General features: G+C 37.8%; 1 protein-coding gene across 4 annotated transcripts in view; it reads left to right on the top strand.

The window, feature by feature from the left end:
* Nucleotides 1-25,022, top strand: part of STAU2 (staufen double-stranded RNA binding protein 2) — a gene marked incomplete at its 5' end in the record, with an annotated part of 151,367 nt that overhangs the window by 22,627 nt on the left and 103,718 nt on the right. For all 4 annotated transcript variants that reach the window (XM_079299524.1, XM_079299522.1, XM_079299523.1 and 1 more), the window contains 4 exons: nt 10,382-10,541; nt 13,917-14,024; nt 19,591-19,803; nt 22,191-22,328. In XM_079299524.1, coding sequence (XP_079155650.1) covers nt 10,382-10,541; nt 13,917-14,024; nt 19,591-19,803; nt 22,191-22,328 — 619 coding nt within the window. The remainder of the gene's footprint in view (nt 1-10,381; nt 10,542-13,916; nt 14,025-19,590; nt 19,804-22,190; nt 22,329-25,022) is intronic.

The raw sequence follows: 25,022 nt of genomic DNA, 5'->3' as shown, positions 1-25,022 counted from the left end.
TTTTTTTTTTTTTTTTTTAAGCTAAGTTACTCATACTTCTTGAAGGAACATAGCCTCTAGCTCAGGAAAAGAAAAAAAAATAGAAAAGGGAATTATCATTAACTTCATGAAAAATTCCCAGACTCATAACAAAGTTTAAAAGAAAGTATAAATAAAGACAGACCAAAAGGTATAAAACTCAATGTGAAATTACTGTGTACTAAAGGTAGATTGTGTATGACTAATGTGTTAACCTTATATGTTATGTGCCAACTCATTTTTTAGGTAAACAGAGTATAGTAAATCTTATATTTGTGGGATTCAGTTAAGCATTTTATAGCATTAGATAAGGATAATGTTTTCATTAAACTGAAGGAGAAGGGGATTTGTGTAAGAAATGCAGGGTGGGAAAGGAAAAGAAAAATAATCAGCAGTATTAAGAGTCAAACTAGGAGGAAGATTATTTAGTACAGTTCCTCCAGTTTTAGAATCAACCTTTTAAGTTATTTTTGTTTAAGATGTTTGCACAAGAAGTAGGAAAATGTTCATGAGATGTAGAAGGCATCATTGATACACTGGAAGGTCAAGACAGGCAGGAAGACTTGGGTGGTAGAGAGGACTGACATATTAGAAATGCAACAAGACTAGACTTTCCAGTCTAAAATGCAAGATTAATAGCATAGGCACTAGTGGTACTAACTCCATTGTCACCTGAGGGTTATTCAGTTGAAAACCACACATCAGATGTGTTATATTAATAAATATTTGCTAGATAAACTACAGGAGAGGAACTAATGTGGTTGAGTTAGTGGAGAGGCAAATTTGATTTTTAAGATGCTTTGAGCAAGATATTTCTGGTGTAGATGCATAAATATTCCTATTATACAGAACACTGTTAGTCTTTTATATGGTATATTGTCTGTCATTCTTGGCTTTTGTATGTAAGTATTTTGTATTTAACAGGAGCAGGTATGGGGAAGGGCTGTGAAGGATGATCACAGCAGTAGGTAGCCTTTTGTACAGAAAGTTCTGAAATACTTTAACTTGTTTTCTTTAAAACCAAAGGCTGATAGGGAGTGCAAAAGCTCACCTTGGAGGATAAACAACAAAAAAATAAATAAACTATAGAAGTTATAGGATAGTATTGATACAAAACAAAATAACATATGTAAAAGTATAGCCAAGGTGAACATTAGGAGATTCATAAGTATCAACTCAGCTTTTTAGATCATCTTCTCAGCAGAAGCAAGTAATCTCATTTGTTTTCTAATAGACCTTAACAGATAAAGAGGATTACATTATGCAGCTGCCTGCAACTCATGGATCTTGACTGCTTAATGTGAGATTTTCTTACATTCTTGCATTTGAAATAGAGAAGGTTTGGGGATTCTGTGTTTTAAAATGGGAAGCATCTTTGTTATGTTTTCTGACTATTACAAAAAAAAATGAACAGATGCTTTTGAATCTCTTTCTGTTAATGTTTCCATCACATGGTTTTCTTTGCAATTTTTACATAGTCAGTTTAACATTCTTTTGCTTAGGGATTTTTCATAACTAGGTCAAATTGGCTTTATAAATGACCATAGCAAATATTAAATAGAGAAAAAATACAGAATAATTCAGAATTAATTAAAATAATTTAGTGGTTTTAAAATTTTGACTTCTAATTTAGTACCATCTTTCAAATGAAGAATAATCTGGGACAAATATATGTGCATTTTTTTTAATTCTCATCTCTGTAGCTGGGAGGAGGTCAGTATTTGAATAAGGGATGTCAGTGGCTAAAACTGATATATAGTGTGTGGCTTGCTCACTTTACATTAAGGATGTTTTTGGAGGATGTGAAAGAAATCTAGAAGAGAAAAGCCAGACTAATTCATCATAGAATCATAGAATGGTTTAGGTTGGAAGGGATTTCAGAGATCATCTAGTTCCAAATCCCTACCATGGGAGGGAAGAGCAATCTTCCACTAGACCAGGTTGCTCCATGGAACCTGTTCCAGTGCCTCACCAACCTCACAGTGAAGAATTTCCCACTCATGTCCAGCCTCTCACCCACCAGGTCCTTCTTGGCAGGGCTGCTCTCAATCTGTTCATCCCCCAGCCTGTGCTGGTACCAGCCTGTCCTGATCCAGGTGCAGCACTTTGCACTTGGCCTTGTTAAAACTCATGAGATTCCCATGAGTCCATTTCTCAAGCTTGTCCAGCTCCCTCTGGATGGCATCCCATCCCTCAGGTGTGACAACCTCCCCACTCAGCTTGGAGTTGTGCAAATTTGCTGAGGGTGCACTTGATCCCTTTGTCTATGTTCTTAATGTAAATATTAAATAACACTAATCCCAGTGCAGATCCTTGAGGGACACCACTTGTCACTGATATCCAGCAGGACTGAGACACTAACTGCTGCATTCTGGATGCAACTGTCCAAGCACTTTCTTATTCTTCTAATAGTCCATTCATCAAATTTGATTCCTTCCACTTTAGAGAGAGGGATGTGGGGGACTGTGTCAAAGGTTCCATAAATAACATCTGTAGCCTTTTCCTTGTCACTCCATTGTAAAAAGCCACTAGGTTGGTCAGGAAGGACTTTTCCTTGGTGGGGCCTTGCTGGCTGCCCCAAATGACTTCCTTGTGCCTTAGCATAGCTAGGAGGATCTGTTCCATAATCTGCCCAGGCACAGAGGTGAGACTGACAGACCAGTTGTTCCCTGTTTTCTTCCTTTCTTTAAGATAGGTACAATGTTTCCCTTACCAGTCACCTGGAATTTCATCTGACTGCCATTACTTTTCAAATGGAGAGTAGCTTGGCAACTAAATCTACTTATTCCCCTCAGGACTCTGTTGCTGCCCATCAGGTCCCAGAAACTTGTTTATACTCAGGTTCCTCAAGTGGTTGTGAACCTGACCTTTACTTACAATAGGAGAGATTTTGGTGGTGTGGGAAGAGAGGTTGCCATTGAACACTGGCAAAAAAAGTTGAGTACTTCAGCCTTCTCTTCATCTCTTGTTACCAGTATTCCAGCATTGTTTTTCAGCAGGGAACACTTTCTTTGATCTTTTCTGCTTAACATACTTGTGCCCTTCTTGTTATTTGTTGCATCCCTTGCCAGGTTCATTTCCAGCTTCACCTTGGCCCTTCTCACCCCATCTCTACACCATACTTTATCTCTATACTCTTCCCAGGTTACCTGGTATGGTTTCCATGCCTGTGCATTTGCTTCTTCCCTTTAGTTTGACCAGAAGTTCCCAACTCAGCCACACTGACCTCTTGTTTTCCTTGACCAGTTTCTCACTCCTGGGGATTGTTAGCTCTTGTGCTCCATGGAAGACTTCACTAAAGATCTGCCAGCTCTGTTCTGCTATCTTGTCCCTGAGGGCAGCCTTGTAGGGGACCCTATTGACTCTCTCCTTGAAGAGATGGAAGTTTGCTTTCCTAAGGTTCAGGAGCCTAAGTTTACTCTTTACCTGGCCCATATCCCGCAGGACTGGAACTCTACTAAGGCATGGTCACTATAGCCCAGGCTGCCTCCAGTCTTGATGTCCCTGATCAGCTTGCTAAAACTGGTGACCAACAGATCCAGTATGACATCCCCTCTCGTAGGGCTGTCTGTTACTTGGCTCGGGAGTCATAAAGTAGAATCATCAAGGTTGGAAGAAACTTTTATGATCATCAAGTACAGTGTCAATGCAGCACTACCACACTTAACAGCACTAAACCACAACATCCGGGTACCAGAACCAGATGCATCTTACCCACCTCCCTAAACAACCTATTCCAATGGCTGACCATCCTGAATCCTGATCATTAATTTTTTTTTTCTAATATCCTATTCCAATTGCCCATGTCTCAGCTTAAAGCCATTTCCTCTTCTTGAGTTTAAAAAAGCCCAGCTCCCTTGGCTGTTCCTCATAAGACACATTTTCTAGACCTTTCATGACCCTTGTTGTGCTTTGCTGTACATGGTACAGTACCTCAAAGTGAGGGACCCTAAAGTGAACACAGTACTCGGGATATGGCCCCACCAATGCTGAGTATAGGAGGGTTCCCTGCTGGCTACACTGTTCTTGATACAGATGCCATTGGCCTTCTTGGCCACCTGGACATTCTGCTGGCTCATATTCAGGCAGCTCTCAACCAGCACCCCCAAGTCCCTTTCTGCTGAACAACTCCTCCTCCAGCCTGTAATGCTGCATAGGGTAGTTGTGACCCAAGTGCAGGACTCAGCACTTTGCCTTATTGAATCTCATGCAATCATCCTTAGCCTGCTGATTGTCTGTCAGGTCTCTGCAGAGCCTTCCCACCCTCCAGCTACACCCAATGTAGTGTCATTGGCAAATTTACTGCACAATCCCTACATCCAGATCATCAATAAAGAGATTAAACAGGATCAGCCTCAAAACTGTGCCTTGGAGAACACCACTAGCAGCTAGCTGCCAACTGGATTTAGCTCCATCCACCACAACTCTCTGGGCCCAGCTATCCAGCCAGATTTTAACCATAGGAGAGTCCACCCATCCAAGTGGCAAGCAGACAGTTTTTCCTGGAGGATGGTGGGGGAAATAGTGTCAAAGGCTTTACTGAAATCCAGGTAGATGACATCCACAGCCTTTCTCTCATCTGCTAAGTCAGTCACTTTGTCATAGAGGGAGATCAGGCTGGTCAAGCAGGACTTTCTTTTTGTAAATCCATTTTGGCTGGGGTTGATCCTCTGGTTGTCTTGCATGTGCTGTGCAATGGCACCTTGGATGATCTCTTTCATAACCTTGCCTGAACTAAGGTCAGGCTGACAGACCTGTTGTTCCCTAGATCATCCTTCTGGCCCTTCTTGTAGATGGATGTTACATTTGCTAATTTCCAGTCAGCTGGAACTTCATCAGTCCACCAGAACTGCTTTTAGATTATTTGGAATAGTTTGGCAAGTTCTTTCACCAGATCCCCATTACTCTAGTGTAGATCCCATCTGGGCCCGTAGTCTTGTGAGTGTTTAATTTGCATAGCAGGTCACTAACCATCCCTGGTTTATGGGGGCTTCACTCAGCTCCCCAACTTCTAGCTCTGGGACCTGAGTATTCTGAGGACAGCTGGTCTTGGTATGCCTGAGGTAAAGAAGACATTAAGTGTCTCTGTCTTTTCCTCATTCCCTGTCACTACTCTGCATTTGACTAATGCTGAAGACTTTCTTTTTGCTGCCAATGTATTTATAAAAACTTTTTTTGTTGTCTGAAACTGTAGCGGCCAAATCAAGTTCTAGTTGGGCTTTGGCTCTTCTAATTTTCTCCCTACATGACCTTGTGACATCCTTATAGCTCTCCCAAGTTATCAGATCCTCCTTCTAGGGATGATATATTCTCTTTTTCACCCTAAGTTCTCTGTTTAATCAGGCTAGTTAAGAAGTTATCCTCCATGCCTTCCAGGAGTCTCTTGAATTGCCTACAGCTCACCCTGCTGCTTTCCCAGCAGATGTCAGGGTGGTTGAAGTCCCCCAGCAGGACAAGAGTCTGTGAGCAAAATCCTTCCTGGAACTGGAGCAACAAGGCTTCATCTATAGGCTCTGCTTGATCAGGCAGCCTAGCCTGTAGCAGACACAGTTCAAGAATAATGGACTGTAGTTCTCAAAAGGAGTGCTTGGAAAAGAGAGCCTCTTTGTTCCCAGGTGTTGTTGTGGATCTGCTGAAAGAACCAGAAGGTTCACTGTGTGAAGACAAAAGTGACTATACTGGATGTTTCCTTCTTCAAAACAGAGAACTCACATCTGTAAGAAATGCACGTGGCTAATGGACTGCTTAGGAAAATAGGATATAGCCAGGGAACAGCTGTACTAAGCAACTTGCTCCCCTAGAGAAATTTCAAATGTTACAGAGAAAAAGTTGTTCACAGCAAATGCTATTTCCTACTCCCCTGCATGGTCTGTGGCTCTCTATCCATCTACTCACAAAGCTTACAGCATTTTCCTGATTAAATAGTGCCAGCAGGGATGCCAGCTTGATTGACTTCATATGGAAAAGGAGCCAGGTAGAAAAAGTGCAGAGAATGACCCTTTCAGCAGAGCTGGCATCTGAGGAATGACTTTCCCATGCTGTGTTGTAGCTCATATTTTAGTGGCCTTTATCTTGGCCACTAAAATATGGTCCTAGTTCCTCTTCACTTTGCATTATGGAACTGAATAGGGTAGTACTTCCTATAACACTTGTGTAGTGGGGATGTAATTGTCTTTATTTGTTCTTTTTTACTTAGTTGAATAATATGTTGACCGTTAGAGTTTAGAGAAAACTGCACTGACTATTTAACATGAGGCTAAATCTAAATAAACTTCGTGGTTTCTGTGAGCTGCATCTTGCACTTACTTCTTTTTTTTTTCCCTTTCTAAGAAGAAAGTAACAATATTTATCAAAAACATTTATGGCATTGAGGAATCCAGAGAAATGCAGGAAATGCAGTATGAACACATAATGTATGTACTAATACTTTATTTGTCTTTGTGTGTGTGGATTTGATGGCCAAAAAGGAAGAGGCCCCAAGGGCTCCTTAGTATGCAATTAATATTTTGGCTAGAAAAGCAGCAGATTGTTTCAGTATGCTTACATGTTATGACATCATATTCCAGTAAAATTATAATGAACAGAATTTTTGTTTGTCTCTGTGGCAAACCAAAATGAGTTTTCTAATTGTCAGCAGACCTTGGTGATTTATTTAATTATAGTGGCGCCCACTCACACCAACTTAGTTGAGGTCTGTCAGCATTTCTGTTATGAACCCCTATTTTTAGGGGTTTATAACTAGTTGTAAATATTTACTCACTGCTGAAACTTGACATCCAAGGTCACATTCGTAGACCAAATATCCTTTTTCAGGTTGGCTATTCTAGTGGCATTAGCTAAAAAGTAGATTTCTGATGCTGTGAACTTAGAGGGAATAAAGGGAACCTGCTTTCCAGACCTCTTATTTGAAGGATCTTTTTAAGAATCTCAAATGTCCAGAAGAACCAGATGAAAATGAGCTTGTCTTTTTATGTGTGACTGATTGTGTATTATCTGTTATCACACTTTGTTTTCTTCCAACTGAATGTATCATTTCACATGCCCTTTTGTTGTTTTCTAGTCTTACAATCTTCTGTCCTTTGGCTGTGTTGGTCAGCTTATGTTCTGAGGAGTGCCAGTATCACCTGAAAATTTCTTTTAGATAAGAATTTCCTCAGAGGAAAATCCTAGCATTTATAGCTGCCATGTAGGATGCAGCACGATGTGTATTTTCTAAATGAAGATAATTTTAAAACTTTTAGAGATCTAATGAGTCCGTATGTGAGGCATTACTGTTTGAAATCCTGACTTTTTCACTTCTGTGGCTGAACAGTGACAGTGGACTGAGGAGTGTAGAGCCACCATGTAAATGTTCTTATGATGGAAAATATTGTCCTTATACATTATTGCAGAATAATCACTAAATTCTATATAAATATACCAAATATTGCTAATGCTTTCAACCCTTTCTAATAACTTATATATAGTATCCTAGGAAAGTTTGTTAATAATCAGTGGCAGGTACATAATTTTACTTTTGCATGGGCTTGTTCTTTACATGAGTGTACATCTTCAGAATGCAGAATAATTCATTATTAAAACTCAGTTTAATTGTCACACTGTACTTTCAGAGTGTAATACTGTGATTACTTTTGAGGTTTTTGTTAATACAGTCTCTGTTCTCACCACTGAAAAGAGGAAGCTGTTGTTTCCTCTGACATGCTTCTTGCTGTAGAGAAGCCAGTAGCCTCACAGATTTAGTTCATTTTCAGAGGATTTCAGGTGTTCCTTTGCACTTTCTTGGCAATGCTCATATTATCAGTGCTCTGTTATAACTCTGCTTGAGGCCAAGGAGAGCAAGAAAAATTTAATCAAAACCATGTAAAAGCCTAATCATTCTGGCAATGCCAAAGAGCTGCATGAGGCTCTAGAGCCACAGGCTGAATATCATTTTTCCTTGTTATCACATAAATAGCTCCCTAAACACTCTTTAAAAGAAAAGGTGGGGAGGGGGGAGGGAAAAAGAGAAGGCCTGTTGTGGGATTTGAGTTTATGAAGTGGATTAAGTTCATGTGCTTTCCTCCTTTGCATGCAGTGGAGAGAAAGGTAGGTCTAGTAACTGAACAGGAAACAGGAACTTATGGATATTGTATCTAAATCTAGGTAGTTGCTAACAGCACTACCTCCTTTCTATTTGAAGAGGATTGTGCAGTAATGAAGTGGGACATGCTATCAAGGTAGCTACTGCTTTTGCATGACACAACTTGTCTTGTGCTAAGCAGCAGCCAACACATGTAGCCATTTCCAGTTCTGCATCTTCTGGGATGGTGGAAGGATTCCTGGAACTCTTTTAGAAACTTGAGTTTAGAAACTTGAGTACTTGAGTACCTGTTGCTGCAGGGAAAAGAGAGCTACAGGAGGCTGTGGCTTCTAACAAGCTCTAGCAGCTGCCAGTAAGCTCTGTCAGCTACTCCTGGTCAAAAGCTGCCTTGAGCTTTCCTTCCAGTCATCTCCTGATTTAAGAGGGTCAAGCACCCTCAGTAGGTACTAGGGAAGAGCACATGTAAGTGCAGAGCCTAGAGCACTGCTCCCAGAGACAGCCAGCAGACACAGCAGATTGCACAGCAGATGATGCAGAAGGGAGTCAGAAACTCTGCTGAGGATGGGGTTGTGCTCAGCAGTGCTGGTGATGCATCACCTGGCACAGTTCCTAGCACCATCTGGAGCAGATCTCCTGCTGCATCAGAGACCTTGAGTCAGAGCTAGCTCCAGAGCTCCAGCTGGGCTGTAGAGATAGTGGTCTTCTCTGCAGGAGGTGTGCTGTGCCGGAGAATTTGTGTTACCAAGTAAAGAAGATGTAGGAAGGTGTCAACACACTGCTGACATCAGTAGATCAAATGAGTAAAAGATCACTTGGATCTTCTATAAAGCTCTGCAAGCACAAGAGTATGAATTCCCAGCCATACCAAAGGAGGAGCAGGGAGAGTCAGTGCTAATTGGGCTGGGAAGCTGGGAGGGAGTCCTGTGATGGCAAAAGCTGGAAGCTGGTAATTTTTGGCATTGGGAGGAAGATTTCTGCTCCATCTGCAAATCTGCAACAATATCAGTGCCAAGTGTTTGAATTCCATTAGGCATGTAGGAACTTTGTAATAGTTTTCCAGAAAGTGTGGTCTGACACTAGAACAGGTTATCCAGAGATGTTGTGGAATCTTCATCCTTGGCGACCTCCACAATACTTTGAACAAGACCTGAACAAGAAAGTGTAACTTCAGGTCTTGACAATGTTCTGGATGCTGCTTTGGATCAGATAACCTCCAGAAGCCTTTCCAGCAGGAGTTATTATATAATTTTATGAAAATGTTACATAAGCAAAAGCATTTCTAGGCTTTAATAATTCTCAATAAGTGTGTTAACTGTAAACAAGAAGGCAAAGTAAATACCCACTTTTTGCATGTTGTAAAGGCAACTTAGCTCACTCCTCCAATGCCCTGTTGCCAGAGGCACGTTGGAGCCAGTGTTATGCTTGGTTCTTTCCATATAAATATATTTTGAGAATTAGGCACAAAGTTCAGGGACATTGAGGCCAGAGTACTTACTCACACTTGTCTGGTTCTGAAGTGTGCTGCTCTCTGTGTTTTGTTTCACAGTTGAAATGACTGGGTTACCATTATTGATGAAAATTCAGAAAGTCTTAATGTAAAACAGTTGCCATCTGTGCCCACAGGTAAAAGTGGAGAGAGCACACTTGAAAAAGCATCCTTTAGGAGGAATAGGGAAAATAGAGTACTGTGTTTGATTCAATCTAGTTGGAGTCAGTCCAGTTTTGTTGTGGTAGACCTTACTTTGGTCCATGCTTTTGGAATCCTGGGCTTTTTTACATTGCTGTAAAATATGAACAAGTTATTTGTCAAGTGAGATTCCATTTCTGCTAGATATATTCTGTGTCATCTGACTTTGCTGTCCCTTAGAGCTGAGCTGTGATGACAGGTATCATATGAACAACCTCACAATCCTTCCTCTGTGCCACTTGTCTGTGGGACAGGAGTTGTATCGCAGGCAGAGCTTCCTCTGAAGTTTTAGCTTCTCCTTAGGTGTCATCTTCTCAAGGCTCAACCCAGGTAGAGAGCAGAGCTAGGCTGCTGGGCTGATAAATAGAAGAGCTCATTGCAGAGCTCCACAAATGTATGTGAGGAGCTGGTTTGCACATAGGAGCTGCTGTCAGAGTTACCAACTGCCTTGCTGAGGAGCAGTCCATGTATTTGAGTACTGGGTCTTATTCTGGGAGAAAAGACACTGTTTTATCCCCAAATACTACTCTATTTACATAAAATGGATGGGTAAAATTCCTAACTTGTATTATTTTCTTTTTGTGACTTCCTTCCAGGTATCACTGCCCAGTGCCTAAAATTTTCTATGTCCAGTTAACTGTTGGCAACAGTGAGTTTTTTGGCGAAGGAAAGACTCGTCAAGCTGCTAGACATAATGCTGCAATGAAGGCCCTTCAAGCTCTTCAGAATGAGCCTATTCCAGAAAAATTACCTCAGGTCTGTGCTTCAGGAAGTGCTTTTTTTTAAAAAAAAAAAAAAAAAAAATTGTTTTTTCACTGCTATGTCTTTAAGTGACATATATTGCTGCTTAAAAATTAAAACATTGTGTCATATTTTAAAAAATATTGAACAGAAATGTTATTCTCAGAATAATCATTCTAAATTGAAAGCAAAAGTGTAATAATGTTTCCCAGTCAAAGAAGCCAAGTACTTGAAAGATGTCTGGGAACAGCTGAAGACCACTTGGGATACTGTAGGTTCTCAATAGCAGGTGTGTGTTGGTAGGAGACTAAATTGAATCCTAAGTCAAGTAAATCTCTGTGGCTTGCTTATGCTGAGGTTAAGGGGCACTGGTTATAGGTTAGCCATGAAAAACACCTCTGTCACTTTGTGGGTTACAGCTGGAGGTGACTGGAGAAGGCTGGAGGAACACTTTGCTGAGGTTGTGATGGAGGGAGTACAAAGTGTTGCACTGTGTAGAGCTGATGTAGCTCTCCAGAGAACTGGAGACTGGTTGAAACAGAGTTTAAGGGCTTCACGAGGCCAAGGTTCAGGCTCATCCCTGCTGCTGCCCATGGGAAGGGCACACAGGGCACCATGCAGTGGTGGGGTGTACTCTCACCATGGGACATGGTCCAACTTAGTAAAACTATTTCCTTCAGCAAAACTGACCAGCTGGTTATCTATGGAAGATGACTGATTCATTGCTCCTCAAACATCAGGCATGGGTCAGAGCCAGTACACATCATACTCTGGCTGGCCAGATTATTACATCATGAGTTTGAGCTTCTTTCTTCCCCAGTCACTGACTGTGTGCTTCTCCTGAGGGAGCAAGGACAGACCTGCTGGTACCCATCTAGTAATCCCATTAGTAACTGGAATGGGATCCATGGAAAATAGCACATTTCTTACTTATATAGGTCTATCTTTTGGCCTTCGTGGCCATCCTTAATGCACCTTTCTGTATATTCTTCTTCCATTTCAAGCTATCCTTTTTTTTCCTTTTATTAGAAAAAACTTAATTAAGGATAAAATCTTTTATCCATATTAAACCACTGAAAAGGAGTATTGCCATCTTAATACCTAATTGTGCAAATGTGTAGAAAAGCATAAGGTGAGCAGAAGCAAGAAGCAATGAGCCAGCAGGGCAGGGCTGCTGGTGAATGTGCTTCCACAAAGAGCTATTGTGTGTCTGCCAGAGCACCTCAGCTGTCTCATAGAAGTGAGGCTAAGAAAGGCCTTACAATTGAAGTGTCAGTTGTGGGAATGAGGATCAAATTTAAATCTAGAGTGCCTGAGACACTGCTGAACATATTATATCTTCCTAAGGCTTGAAACTTTATTGCTCAGTACTAAGGTCTAAGCCTTGATCCTCCCTTTTCTCCACTCACTGTTAGCTTCTCTACTATGCTTGGTGAAAAAATATGCAGGGAATTAAATTGTAAGGGAAGAAGGGACAATGAGGGTTTTTCTGGACAGATGTGCTTGTATTAATCATGAAAATTTAATCTATAATTTCTAGTTTAGGCTATACATATCTGGTTAAATAGAGTACAGCCAGAAAACCTAAACATTCTTGACTTGAAGGCTTGCTGACAGTCCAGTGTACATTATATTATTTTATGTAAATTATGCCAGTGCTTAATTATTTTCCATTTCAAAGATAAAGGTTTTTTTCCTAATCAGTAGTTCATTCTTTGGGCTTTTTTTTTTTTTTTCTTTTTTGTCAGCTTCTTAGAATATCAGCATCTTTTATAAAACAAAACTTAATTGAATACAATGCCAAGTCATATTCTCACTAAGGGTTTTTACTCAATAGTAGTATCCCATTCTTTATATCCAGATTTTTTTTGACTGTTAAACATTGGCCTTTTAACTCTGCTGATCTTTCTCACTGAACCTAGTCAATGCTTTGCCTGTCCTGTAGGTAATGATCTACATTTTGATTTCAGTGGTACTTTACATTTCATTAAATGAAGTGAGCTAGAGGTCCTACATAAGTTCATTGTAACTACCCTTGTTAGTGTTTTGCACAGCACCCTTTTTTTCTGGAGGTTCTATAAACTTTATAATATTTTTGTTTTGTATTTGGCTCCAGATCAATATCAGGCATGAAAATGTCTTTTTTCAGAATCAATATTTTGCAAGAATTTAATGAAGCAAAAGCTGCTCCATGTCTGCATGCTGTAGCTGAGTGCTGGATTTTTGGCCTTGTGTTATCTTAATATTAAAATTAAAGATTAATATATTGAGAGTTAAAAAAAAAGGTAGATAAAAGATTGATCACTTTCATTTTAATGTGAAGAATCTAGTGCTTTTACAATGTTGTTTTAGAACTGTAGTATCTGGATTTTGTAGCTGTGCTGGTGGCTGAAGATTTAGATCAGACTTTGTTATGTAAGATGGGAGCTCTGCAGGAATCCACCTAATTCAGCCCAAGTGTCTTTGATGTTTACCTCCACTAATAAAAAATTAGGAGCCTAGCCAAGGTTACATGGTTGTTGAGAGATCTCAGTTTGAAGTATTTCAGGGCTTTGCAGTTTGAAAGTAGTTGGAAGTGAAGCCTCTGGGAACTAAGGAAATGTGGCCTGGGGGACAAACACCAAAGGCAGTAGCTCCAAAAGGCAAAACTCTGACTGATCCTGATGCTGATAGTTGTGTGAGAAAATTTAGATTTACCTGCAGAATAAAGCAAAGCTAAATTTTAGGCAGGATAATGTTTTGTGTGCCTTCTGTTTTTTTATCACTTTGGCTCTCTATTTGTTATGTTCCTATGGATAAATAAATAATGTTCTGTGTTGAGCAAGCTGTTCTCTGTCACTACCTTTTCACACTGGTCATAACTCCCAGTGGGAAGTTGATGGAGGGGCCATTAACCAGCCAGACCTGCTGAGGACACCTGTAACTGGTGACCCAGTCAGAATGGGGGGGTGATTGACTGATTTTCTTCTGAGAGAAGTACAGTCTTCTGAACTTTCCAAGAAGTACAGATTTCTTCCTTGCTTAGAAGGGGTACCCACAGAGAGCCTGACAAACAGGTCAAAGGATCTGTTTGATCCTTCTGTTTGACACGAGTGTGTACTCAGACAATTGTTATCCATGTCATTATTAAGACTAACAATTATAGACATTATTTTACTGTTTGTAATTAATTTATAATTTAATGTGTATATGCTCCTTTGTTGTGAAGCACAATATATATGGCTTCAGTCAGCAGATGTCTGATAATGGGGATGCTGAGATGGATGTACAAATCTGATTTACAGCCTGACAGGAGACTTCAGAAGTGTTTGAGAAACTGGGGGGAGAAGGATATTATATTTTGTTTCTCTTCTAAGAATTGTAGTATGATTATGTATGCATCATTTTCAGAATGGAGAAACAGGAAAAGAATCAGAAGAAGATAAAGATGCAAACAAATCTGAGATCAGCGTAGTGTTTGAAATTGCTTTGAAGCGCAACATACCTGTCACTTTCGAGGTATGTGTTACATTTTTATCTGTGTTACATATTTATCTTGCTAAGAAAATGTTTAAAAAGGTACCACTAAAACGCAATGCAGGTAATATTAATAAATGAAAAATATTTATTTCATATTAATGGAAATTATAAAAAAAAAAGTCAGTGTATCAAAATCTAAGACAGTGACTTTCTACTGGTAAAATAGATGCTCTTTTAGAGATCTGATATTTAGTTACAAACACTTGGATGTCAGAAAGACAGTTAAACCATCTTTTGTACAGAGCTGTGGGATTAGAATCTGTAGCCACACTCAATCTGATTTGAAATAATCTTCAAAAGAGTTAGCCAAAGTTTCACCTTCAGAGTGCTGTTTTCAGAAAGTCAGGAGTATCTTCCACTCTGATTCTGTTTCACTTATCTATTTCTACTTAAGCTTTCATGAGTTTTTTTGTTTGTTCATATGATTTTATCTATAAACCCACTTCTGACACCTTTGTTTACCTGGAATAATAAAGACCATTTAGAATAGCTCCAGTACTATCAGTGAAGAAACTATGGGGAAATGACTGATACTAACAGGAATTTTTTTCCTATGAGAAAGTTCTTACAAAACCTTGTTGTAAACATCTAACATTGTTGTGGTAGGAAGCACCAGATTTTCAAGCTGCTTTTTTTTTCCTTTTTTTTTTTAATTTTTTTTTTTAATGCAGAAAATGCTAATGTAAGTGACCTTTTATTATTTTATTTTTCTGCAATTTGTTTTACATTTAAACCAAGTCTGCATGAAAGACATGGATAATGCTTGTACCAGTGATGGTTTGTTTCTCCAGTGCTTTTTCTTCTTAAAGTGTAGACATGTATTTGCATGTTAAAGAATTAAAACCTCTAAACTGTAGCATGCCTTACAGTATGCTCTGTGCAGTTTACTGACATGGTTTGGCCCATGTCCCTGAATTGGCCAATGACAAATAAGCTATTTGGGCCTTCTTAGAAATATGAGAAATCTCTCAGAAGGTAGGTAAGAAAGACAAAGAATATTGTTCATTTGGAATTTTGGAATTATTTGGAATAATTCCATACCATTCAATACACTAAAATGTAAGGAGATGTGTGGTCACTGGTCACAAAAGAGCTTGGAAGTTGTAAAGAAAAGAGGGGTAGTGCTTTGAATGTCTTCTTCATTCCTGTTTGAGCTTATTTAAGGGAGAGCTTTAGGTAAGGAGAGAGTGAAGGCAGAGATACTTTGTAAGGAAAAATCTAATGTGTCACTTCCCAAAGAATCTTAGCAACATTGAAAAAAGACAGTTTCTTGCTGTCCTGACGGATTTTGTGTTATTTCCTCCCTTTAAATCTAAGTATAGGTGACATTCTCAAATAGAGTTTTGACTGCACTTGGTTTTGGCTTACTTTTCAATAAAACTGCTAAGCAGATAATCCCCAGGATCTGATGTTTCTAATAGGATTTTATTTACTAATGGTCTTGTGTTATTCCAGGCAGGCATCAAAGCTTTTTCTAGCTTTTATTTTGTGTGTGGTAGCTATAAAATGATCTGCCTTTTCTTCATCTGACAAAGCTTCAGCCAATGTTCCAACAGTGCTCGGTTATGCAACAAAGTAATGATCATAAATACATATAAAGTTCTATGTAAACATGTCCTCAGAATTGCATGAGGAGTGAATAATCCTGCTTCATGTAATGTGGCTAGTTCTAATTGTCTAGGAACTTCAAGATAAGTTTTAAAAGCTTTCTATCTATTAATTGTTAAATAAAAACATTCAGTTGTGTCAAAGAACAAGCTTTACTCCATACTTGTTACTGGTGCATTCTTAGTTAACTTTAATTCATCAACTTTTAAGTCAAAATGTAATGCTCTAAGGCATTGGGTTCCCAATGAAGAGTTTTTAAGGATGATTACAAAAGTGATTGCTGTAGGAATTGTTAGAGTAGCTGTAGAATAGTCATTTCACTTCTTAGTCCTGCCTTGACAGGCTAAAATCTTGGTTTTTTCTCTCTTTTTTTTTTTTTTTTTTTTTAAATATATTTTATCAATATGTTTTTTATTCCTTATTTTTCAGTTAGGAATAGATGGGCCTAGAAGATGTAACTGGCATCAACAGCTTCAGATATTAGGATGGAACATTGGGATGTTTCAGATTGCCATTTTATTTTCAGTATTTTTGTTTGAATTGCAGTGTTATTTCCCTAAAATAACAAATATAATAATGTTTTTTTCATTCTCAGTATCAGAAGTTAAGGCATAGAATGCCTGAACAGACGAATTTTCTCTCCTCCATCCCTGTCCAATGTTCTGCTGGAAAGTGTTCATGTCCTAGTTTTATCACAGTAAGACAGAGATTCTGCATTTTGAACCAGGGACAGGCCAAATTGCAGACTCTGGGAGAGCAGTTCTCATCAGGAAGTTTCACACCTGTCTGGCTTCTGCTGTCCTGGGGTTTAAGGCTTTGGGTGACTGACTACTGAGTAACTCTCAGTTGGGTTTTGCAGGATGGTCACCCTTCTCACTGCAGCTTTACACTTTAACATTCATGACTTTAAAATTATTTTTTTAATTTTTTTTTTTTTAATATTTGTAACTGAAAAAATGTGATGTATCTGCCTGTACAAGATCCTGGAAATATATTGATATTTTTGAATCATAGAAATGATTGTGTATTCATAGCTGTAGTTGATATGGGTTTTTTGATCTGATTTTTGTCTCCTCTAGTTTTAGGGAATTTTTTAATGCCCATTTAATCTTGTCCTAATCTTTTGAATTTTCTACCTGGCATCTCAGTAATTAAAGCAATGTTACTCTTTCTCTGTAATCATACTTCTGTTTTTCATTTGTCAGCATGATTCATTAAGTTAAGCCAAATTAATTCTTGATGTAACTTGACCTTAGATGTGTTTTAGCCCCATGTGTTTTCTCTTGCTGCAATTATTCTTTAAATCCATGGAACAGAAAAAGCAAAGTGTATTGAACTGTCACCCTTAATCAAATTCTCAGCTTTAAATTAGCCATGATTAGGTCCACAGGTCGTATCTTTCAACTGAGGAAATAGTTTAATGTCCTAATGTGTGTAGTGTTCTTAGATAGCAAAGGTTGAATTTCTTCTCAGTGTTTTCTGTCCCAAGGCTCATAGCCTGACTGTTTGAAATCATATGGAGTAAAAAGATCTGAAATCTGGGGTTAACCAAAAATGTTGTTAGGTAAATATTTTTTTGCTTAATTACCGATTTTGGATGTTTAGCTTGATCCAGATCCCATCTGAATCCTATGGGGTTCATTCCATTGACAACAGACTTTTTTCCATTTATACACTAACAAAGATACAGTTTTTAATGTTTTCCAGTCAATTAATTACTTTGTGTCACATACTTAGCATTTAAAAGATGAAAAACACACCAGAATGCATTAGTTTTATATTAAGAAATATTTTTTGTGTATATGAAAATATAATCTGGTTTGATATTAACATTCTTTCTCTCATATATGTGTATTTGTGTGCATTTATATAAATATGAGAAAACTCATATAAACCAATATTTTAGGAACTCAGCAATTGTATTTCTTAACCAAGTTATTTTTTTCTTTTTTCATCTGCTCAATATAGACATTCTTTTATATTTTATTAATATGTTACATCGCATGTAAAGACAAACACCTATATAATAGTAGAACCACAGAAAGATGAAGGACCTTAGTAAGGTTAATTTGCTGTGTGTTACAGCAAGCATGTTGTAATACTTGGATAACAAAGGACAGGGATGGATTGAGGTACTGTAAAATAGAGTGGGGAATGCTGCAGTGTGATGAAGGTGTTCACATAATGACCAGCTGTCCTGAGAGCAGGAGATCCTGGCACTGGGCTCATCCCAGCTCTGGTGCAGGCAGTGCAGCATCCTGGGTCTCAGCATGGCTCAGTGCATTGAAAGCACTGCTGCCTTCTCATGTGGTCAAGCATTAGTGGGCAACTTGCATGTGAAGCAATGTTGAAAACACTTCTAAAATGAATACCTGGAACTTTAGAGTGGGAACACTCCTGGACTACAACAGAAAAATCCCATTCTGGCATAGATATCATCTTATTCTGGGAAAATGGGACAAAGTTGTCTGTTAATTTTAATTTTGTGTCTTTTTATTGATATATGCTGTGGTAATTGTATTTGCTGGGTGAAGTTGCCACAAAAGAGAACTTAAAAAAGAAATACAAGCCTAAGGAGACCTCATTACAGTGCAACAGCAAAACTAAATAATGCAAGGGACATGACCTTGATAAAAAGAACTTTAATACAAAACATGTTGTAATAATGTTAAGATTGAAGGTTTGAGCACGTTAAAACTATAGTTATTACAGCAAGAAGGCCCTGGTACCTTTACCTCAGTTCCCTTTCCCCTCCCTCCTCAATCTAAGGCAACATTACTCTTCTTCAACAAATGGTTTGATATAATTCCATCAAATGAGAAAAAATTATATTTATATTGGTTTTGAAGATATTATAAAGAGATGCCTGTCAGATACTCTAATGTTTCCTTATACATATTACATATAACAAAGATTAAATTAGGTAGCTGCTTCCGCCCATCAAACAAAATAACTGAACCTTTTCCCAAATGAGGTCTCTTAATTCCTGATAGACATTGTCCAGACCAGTAAATGGTGCTTGCATACATGAAGAGATGGCTATCCTAGCACTTGCACTGCTGTGATTTGTGGGTGAATATATCCTAGAATCAGCCTTCTAAAAGATGTGTGTGTGTGTGTGTGTGTGTAAAAATGAAGACAGAAAAACAACTAAAGGAAGGTACAACATTCAGAACTTAATTTCTTTCCATATCACTATAACTTGTTGTAGTGAAGTACTTCAAATGGGTTTTCTTATTGTCGTGCTAAATGTGTTTGGAAAGGAATGAATAAATGATTTCTTTTCAGAAATGATTGGCATTTGTGTGAGTTATGGTGGCTCTTCTGGGAATTCTTTTCAGTGCTGTTGGGAGGGACAACTGGGAGTCACGGAGGCAAGAATGTGTCAGCCTTTCAAATGTATGGGATATTGCTCTGAGCTGTGTACTCTGGTTCTGCACCTATTGAGACTGAAGTTTGGAACTATGAACATCCAATTGTTTAAGGATAATAGAAAAAATATTACAAACAGGTTGAGGTAATGCCAAATTAACACAGTTTTGAATATGTTTTGTATAAAGAAATAGTCAAAGTCTGGTAGACCTTCATGGACTTAATTGCTTTAGTATGTGAAGCACTTTGCAAAGAAAAAAACCCATCAGCCTTGTTTTAAATATACATAATTGTTGTATATTGTGTTATTCTAGAAATCTTTAAAAATATAGGTCTACTCTTATTTTCTTTGAAATGCTGGATATGGTGGTTAGATTTGCTTTATCTAACTAATCTTAGTTTTCTGTCCTCAAACCTCATACTGTCATTAATACTTGTCCAAGTTTTATGTAAACCCATCTTATGCATTCAGTTAGCAGGAAAACTACTAATAAGTTCATTGCAGAGATAACAAAAGTTATCTTCTTGGAGGTTGCTTTGACTCAGTGTTACTTTCTCTTACAAGGTGGTTAAAGAAAGTGGACCTCCTCACATGAAGAGCTTTGTTACACGAGTTACAGTAGGAGAATTTACTGCAGAAGGAGAAGGCAACAGTAAGAAACTCTCAAAGAAACGTGCTGCAATGGCTGTCCTACAAGAACTTAAGAAACTTCCTCCTCTTCCTGTAATTGAAAAGCCAAAACTTTACTTTAAAAAGCGTCCAAAAACAATATTGAAGGTATGTGTTCACCTTTGGCACAATTAAGAATGTTTCCTCAGAAAGTAACAGTTAAATTTAAAATCAATAAAGGCTTATTTGTCATTTTCTGTCAATATTGTTACAGTTGCTTGTTACTGTCAATATTGTTACTTTTTTGCCTATGCTAATATGCCTGGGCTTTTTTTAAATCCTGAGAATGCTGTGGGATTCTCAAACAGAATGGCTTGTAAATAGCTCAAATCACTGAGGTCTTCAAGGGTTTAGTTCAAGTTTAGCAGAGGATCAAGCCCTCCAAGCAGCTCTTTCCAGCCATGAGAAGTTTTAGCATCATCTCCTCAGAGAATCCCTTTTAGCATATCTAGTGATTCTCTCCCTGGGCTCTCTCCCCTCCCCAGTTTGAAGAGGGAGAGAGATACATGAAACAGTAAATTAATGGGGTGCTACTTTAGTGCTTCAGTACTTTACTAAAAGTTTGACCATTAGATATCTGTATACTCAGGATGCAAAGTGGAGAGTTCCAAAAGAGCAGCCACCAGAAAACCACTTTAAAAGAAGCAAATACTTTGGAGAGTGCAAAACTGGATTTGTAAAATATACAAAAGACTTATTTGTCACCTTCCTCTTTTCATTTGCCTTCAATACAGAATTAGTGATTTTTTCAGGAAAACCTAGATTAATTAGATACTTGTCTCCTACTAAAATCCTGGGGATCTAATTCTCAGAAACTTATATGAAAAAATGGGCAGGAAAATTATTTAATGGAAAACCATCAGCATTAATGCAGCTTTAAAGCTGGAAGATTGGAAAAGTCTTTTGGCTTTGGCTTTCACCAAACATCTTGGAAAGTTTTGCTCAAGAAAGAAGTATATATAAGGGTATAATAATGAAAAAATCTCTTACATTACCATATACCATTTGCCATTATGAACTTGGATTTAATTATACACAGTTGGCCTTGTTAGAAAGAGACATTAATTGTCAAAATAAGCTGGATATGTAGATGGCTTTTATTTTTTGAATATCCAGACTTCTGAAGTGCTTTCAATGTGCCCATTTCTTTCAATTTAACTTGTATGTGTTTTAAGCATCAAAAGAAGTGGCAACAGTAACTTATTTTTATTTGCATATATATTTATGAGGCTGTATCTTATGGCCTCTGCTCTTTATTTAGCCTGCTCTGCATTTTGTCTCTGCCTGGCTTCTTGCCCACACAGCTGCCCTTGTGTATGACATTGTCTTAGCTCTTTCACCTACATCTTCTCTAACTACTTCAGCAGTTACACTATGTAGGATTTGCTGCACAGCTTTCTAAATATAATATCCCTCTCTGGTCTTAGCCTTCAGTTGCTGATCATTTCTTCAGGTTCCTGAACACTTTTTGAGAAGCTCAAGCAAGCATGAGTGCTCATCTTCTCTTAGATTGCAATTGTAGCTTTTTAACATAATGCCTTTTACATTTGCAAGTGCATTCTTTGAGTTGTCCTATGTAAATCAATTAAGTATTACTTCAGATAATTTAATGGGTCTTAATTTATTCTTGAATTCTGCAAACAAATATTTTTATAGCTATGTGCTTTGAAAGAGCATTTGCCATGTGAGCAATAATTCATTAAAAGGATTTCAGAGCTAAAAGAGTTTTCAAGGGCTGTAGTTTTCCCCCTGTGTAATCTTGGGCACACCACTTTGCCAGTCCTTTTCTTTCCCCAGCATGAGATAATTTCCCCACCAACCATACTTTTTGACATGGTTTTGTGAGATTATTGCCTTTTAAGCATTTGAAATACCTTGTGGATATCCATAAGCAACAATTCCAGCCATTCACTTCATAGAAGTATTTTGGGGGTAAATTCATATGACACACAGAGTAAGCTCTCTGCACCTTTAGTTGCAAGTTGCATTGTAGGATGGAAGGCCTGGAGTGCTGAGAAGGAAAGCAGGAAATCTGGAAGAGGAAGTTTCCTTATGTATGGCAAATGGTTTTTGTCCCTGGATAAATCCCACCTCTTCTCAGTGTATTGCATGCTCCAACATTGTGGCAACCTATTTTAAAGGGTTAGGGGGGAGGATCCTAGAAACAGAGCAATAAGAAATAATTGACTAATGAATGTGCTAATTTTCATCCATCCTTATGAGGACCTCCAATGATAGGAGAGGGTTTTCATAGCTTGCAGATGCATGGTATGCACACTACCTGCAGCAAGGGCAGATGATTTCTTTCCACAGCTTTGAGCCTGAGTATTCTTATCTTTTGTCTCATGGTCAGAAAATGGAAAGTAAGTTACTTCTTATTCTCTCAAAGGGAGTATAACAAAAGAGAGAGTCCTAGTAAATGTTTTATTGAAGCATTGTAGTGGTTATAGGGATATATACTAAAATAATGGTTCTTTCCTTTAAACCTGGTTTAGACTGGACCAGAATATGGTCAAGGAATGAATCCCATCAGTCGTTTGGCTCAGATCCAGCAGGCCAAAAAGGAGAAGGAGCCAGAGTATGTTCTTCTTTCAGAGAGAGGAATGCCTCGCCGTCGAGAATTTGTTATGCAGGTATCATTTGCTGTCATGTTAGAGATAATGGCCTTGCTGTGTTTTGTTCAAACTCAAGCAAAATGGTGGCATAATATGAAGTGGATCTCCTTCTGTTTAGCTTTTTGCCTTGCTGTCAGATCTACAGGAATAGTATGGAATACAGTATCAGAAAGCCCATCTAAACTTTCTCTTAGTGAAACAAATGGCAATTGAATTATGTGCCTTCTAGATGCTTTTCATGTGTTTTGCATTATTTTATACTCTTATTTTTATTTCACCTGATTACTAATGTCTTTATCCCTGATGGTTAATGATTTATTTACTTTGATTTATCTTTCTGAAAAAAAAAAAAAATTGGGCTGGTGTTGATCCAAGGATTCTAGCAATACCTAATATTCTGAAATATGGATATTAATATCTCTATATTACTGGGCATTTTGGCTTTAAAAAATAGTGTTGTAAATTTTTTCAGATTTTCAGTTTCTTTGTGACTTTGTTTGTCTCTGAAACGCAACAAAAAAAGACAACCACATGTTTTAGACTGTCCTCTGACTGGACCTAATACTGAAATAGTAGATCATTAAAACTCCTTTCAAATTTAAATTAAAAACATGTACGAAGTTTTGGTATAACTGTGATATTTTGTTAGATAGCACAACAGCAGGTTGAGAAAGATTAGAAACAGGAAAGGATTCTGTATTCTTGTGTTTTCACTCAAGGGTAATTTTGTGCCGGAACAACTCGGAACAGCATACCTCAGCATGTTTTGACTTGTTGTCTACAAACCACACCAAAATGTCACTTCTGATCACAAGCAAAATTCATGATGTTCCAGCACCTCCTTCTCCAGAAAATTAGTTATGTTTTCACTTAAATCTCTAAGTTTCTCCCTCATGTCTATGAAGATAAGCTAGTAATCTTAATTTTCTTGGACCTCAGTGGTCTTTCTTCATTATTTAATATGTTTCTCTCTGAAGGAAAAGAAAGTATTGTGTTCCTTTTGATGCAGAATCTTTTTTTTTAATATAAACTTGGATTTTTAAGATTTTATGAGACCTGAAAGTATTTGAAAAAGAGTGATCCTATCACAGAAAATCTCATTTCCCATGCTTGGACCCCCATGGGACTGTCTGCAGTTGGTAGTTGTTGTGTGAGGCCTCAGAAGAGCAGTGTAACAAGCTCAGCATTAGGAAGACAGGCTGGAAATTTAGTTTTCTGTTGAAGGAGTGTCAATAATAGCAAAGTTTCTGGTTTGCATATAAAAATGGAATCTTAAAAGCAGTGAATGTGTACAAGATTCCTGTATCTAAGAAGGTTTGTGAAAGAAAGAGTTAAAGAAACTCCATAGAGCAGTTGCTTTGTTACAAATACTTTTAAACTTTTCACCATTTTGTAATATTTTCACACTAAAATTATTCTTCTATTTATCCCACCTTCAGGAAGTCTCAGTGGATTCATTACAACATGCAGAAAACCTTATCAGAATGAAAAACCTTTGTATAAACTACTTAAACCATGTTTTCATTTAATTTAATTGTATGTGGAAGTAAAATATCCAGAGATAATATGTTCATTTTTATCTGTCACACAAAGAGCAAGTTTGGATGTGGTGAAATGGATCCAATTACTTGTCCTGGCTACTAGATAAACAGAAGAAAACCTCTGATGACATTAGTTGGTGTTCTGTTCCCAAAGTTAATTTGGGAAAGATCTTTCTCTTTGTAGTCAGGCCTTTAATCCTTGATAGAGGTTATAATAATAGCTAAACCAGTTTTACAGGTCTGAGAAATAGCAGCACATTGATTTATTGTGAGCTGTGTTATAAATTGTCTTTTTGTCTTGTCCCATTAAAGTTCCTCAATTTTATTGCATATAAACTTGCAGCAGATTGGCTATTTTCTAATTGTTATTGTGAACTGGATAGAAAATAAGGTTTATATTTCAAGCTTATTAATATTTTTGGCTTAGGTAGACAAATCCTCTTGCTTAATGATGTATATATATGTACTTTGAAGGGATATTCACGAGTATTATTTGTTTACATCCTCTTCTTAATATTCAGAATGAAGAAGTATTTGAGTAAAGGAGAGTTTAAACTTTTAGGAAAATACATATATGATACATTGAGGAAAGTGAAGAATTACTGGATGACATAAACTACTAAATATCATTTATTCGTTATATTACCATTTGTATGCATTTTTTTACAATTTTTTTAAAGCTGATTCCAAGCTGTTTTAGGTCTTTGACCTCTGGGTTTTTTTTTTTTGTTGTTATTCAGATCACCTTGATGATTATATTATTTTTATTTGATTTTTATTTCCTTTTTTGATATGGTTTTGAAACTGTGCACTATTTTAAGATACAATTTGCCAAATAGAAGGGCTTAATGGACCAAGCAACACTCCTTCCTCAAAGAATGATGAAGTACAGACCCTGGGGCAGTTAACAGAGTGGGGGAGAAGTTCATGATAGAGAATGGAGGTGATACTGAAACTGGTGGAAGAGAAAGGCAACTGTGTGTGCACTGACATGCTGAAAAAAGTAGCTCTTGTGTAGGAGTTTGGTGATTTTCTGAAAAATCTAAACAAGCCCTTCTCAGTGAATACTGTAGTCCCCTCCTGCACTGCTGTAGGTTTTTCAAGATCACATCTTCATCAAAAGAGCTGACAGCTGTTGATCATCAAGAGTATTATATGGTGATATTAAGGA

This window comes from Erithacus rubecula (assembly GCF_903797595.1).
Source record: "Erithacus rubecula genome assembly, chromosome: 3".
In the NCBI taxonomy this organism is placed as follows: domain Eukaryota; kingdom Metazoa; phylum Chordata; class Aves; order Passeriformes; family Muscicapidae; genus Erithacus; species Erithacus rubecula.
The sequence above is the reverse complement of the archived record's forward strand: the minus strand, read 5'-3'. Positions and strand labels throughout refer to the sequence as shown.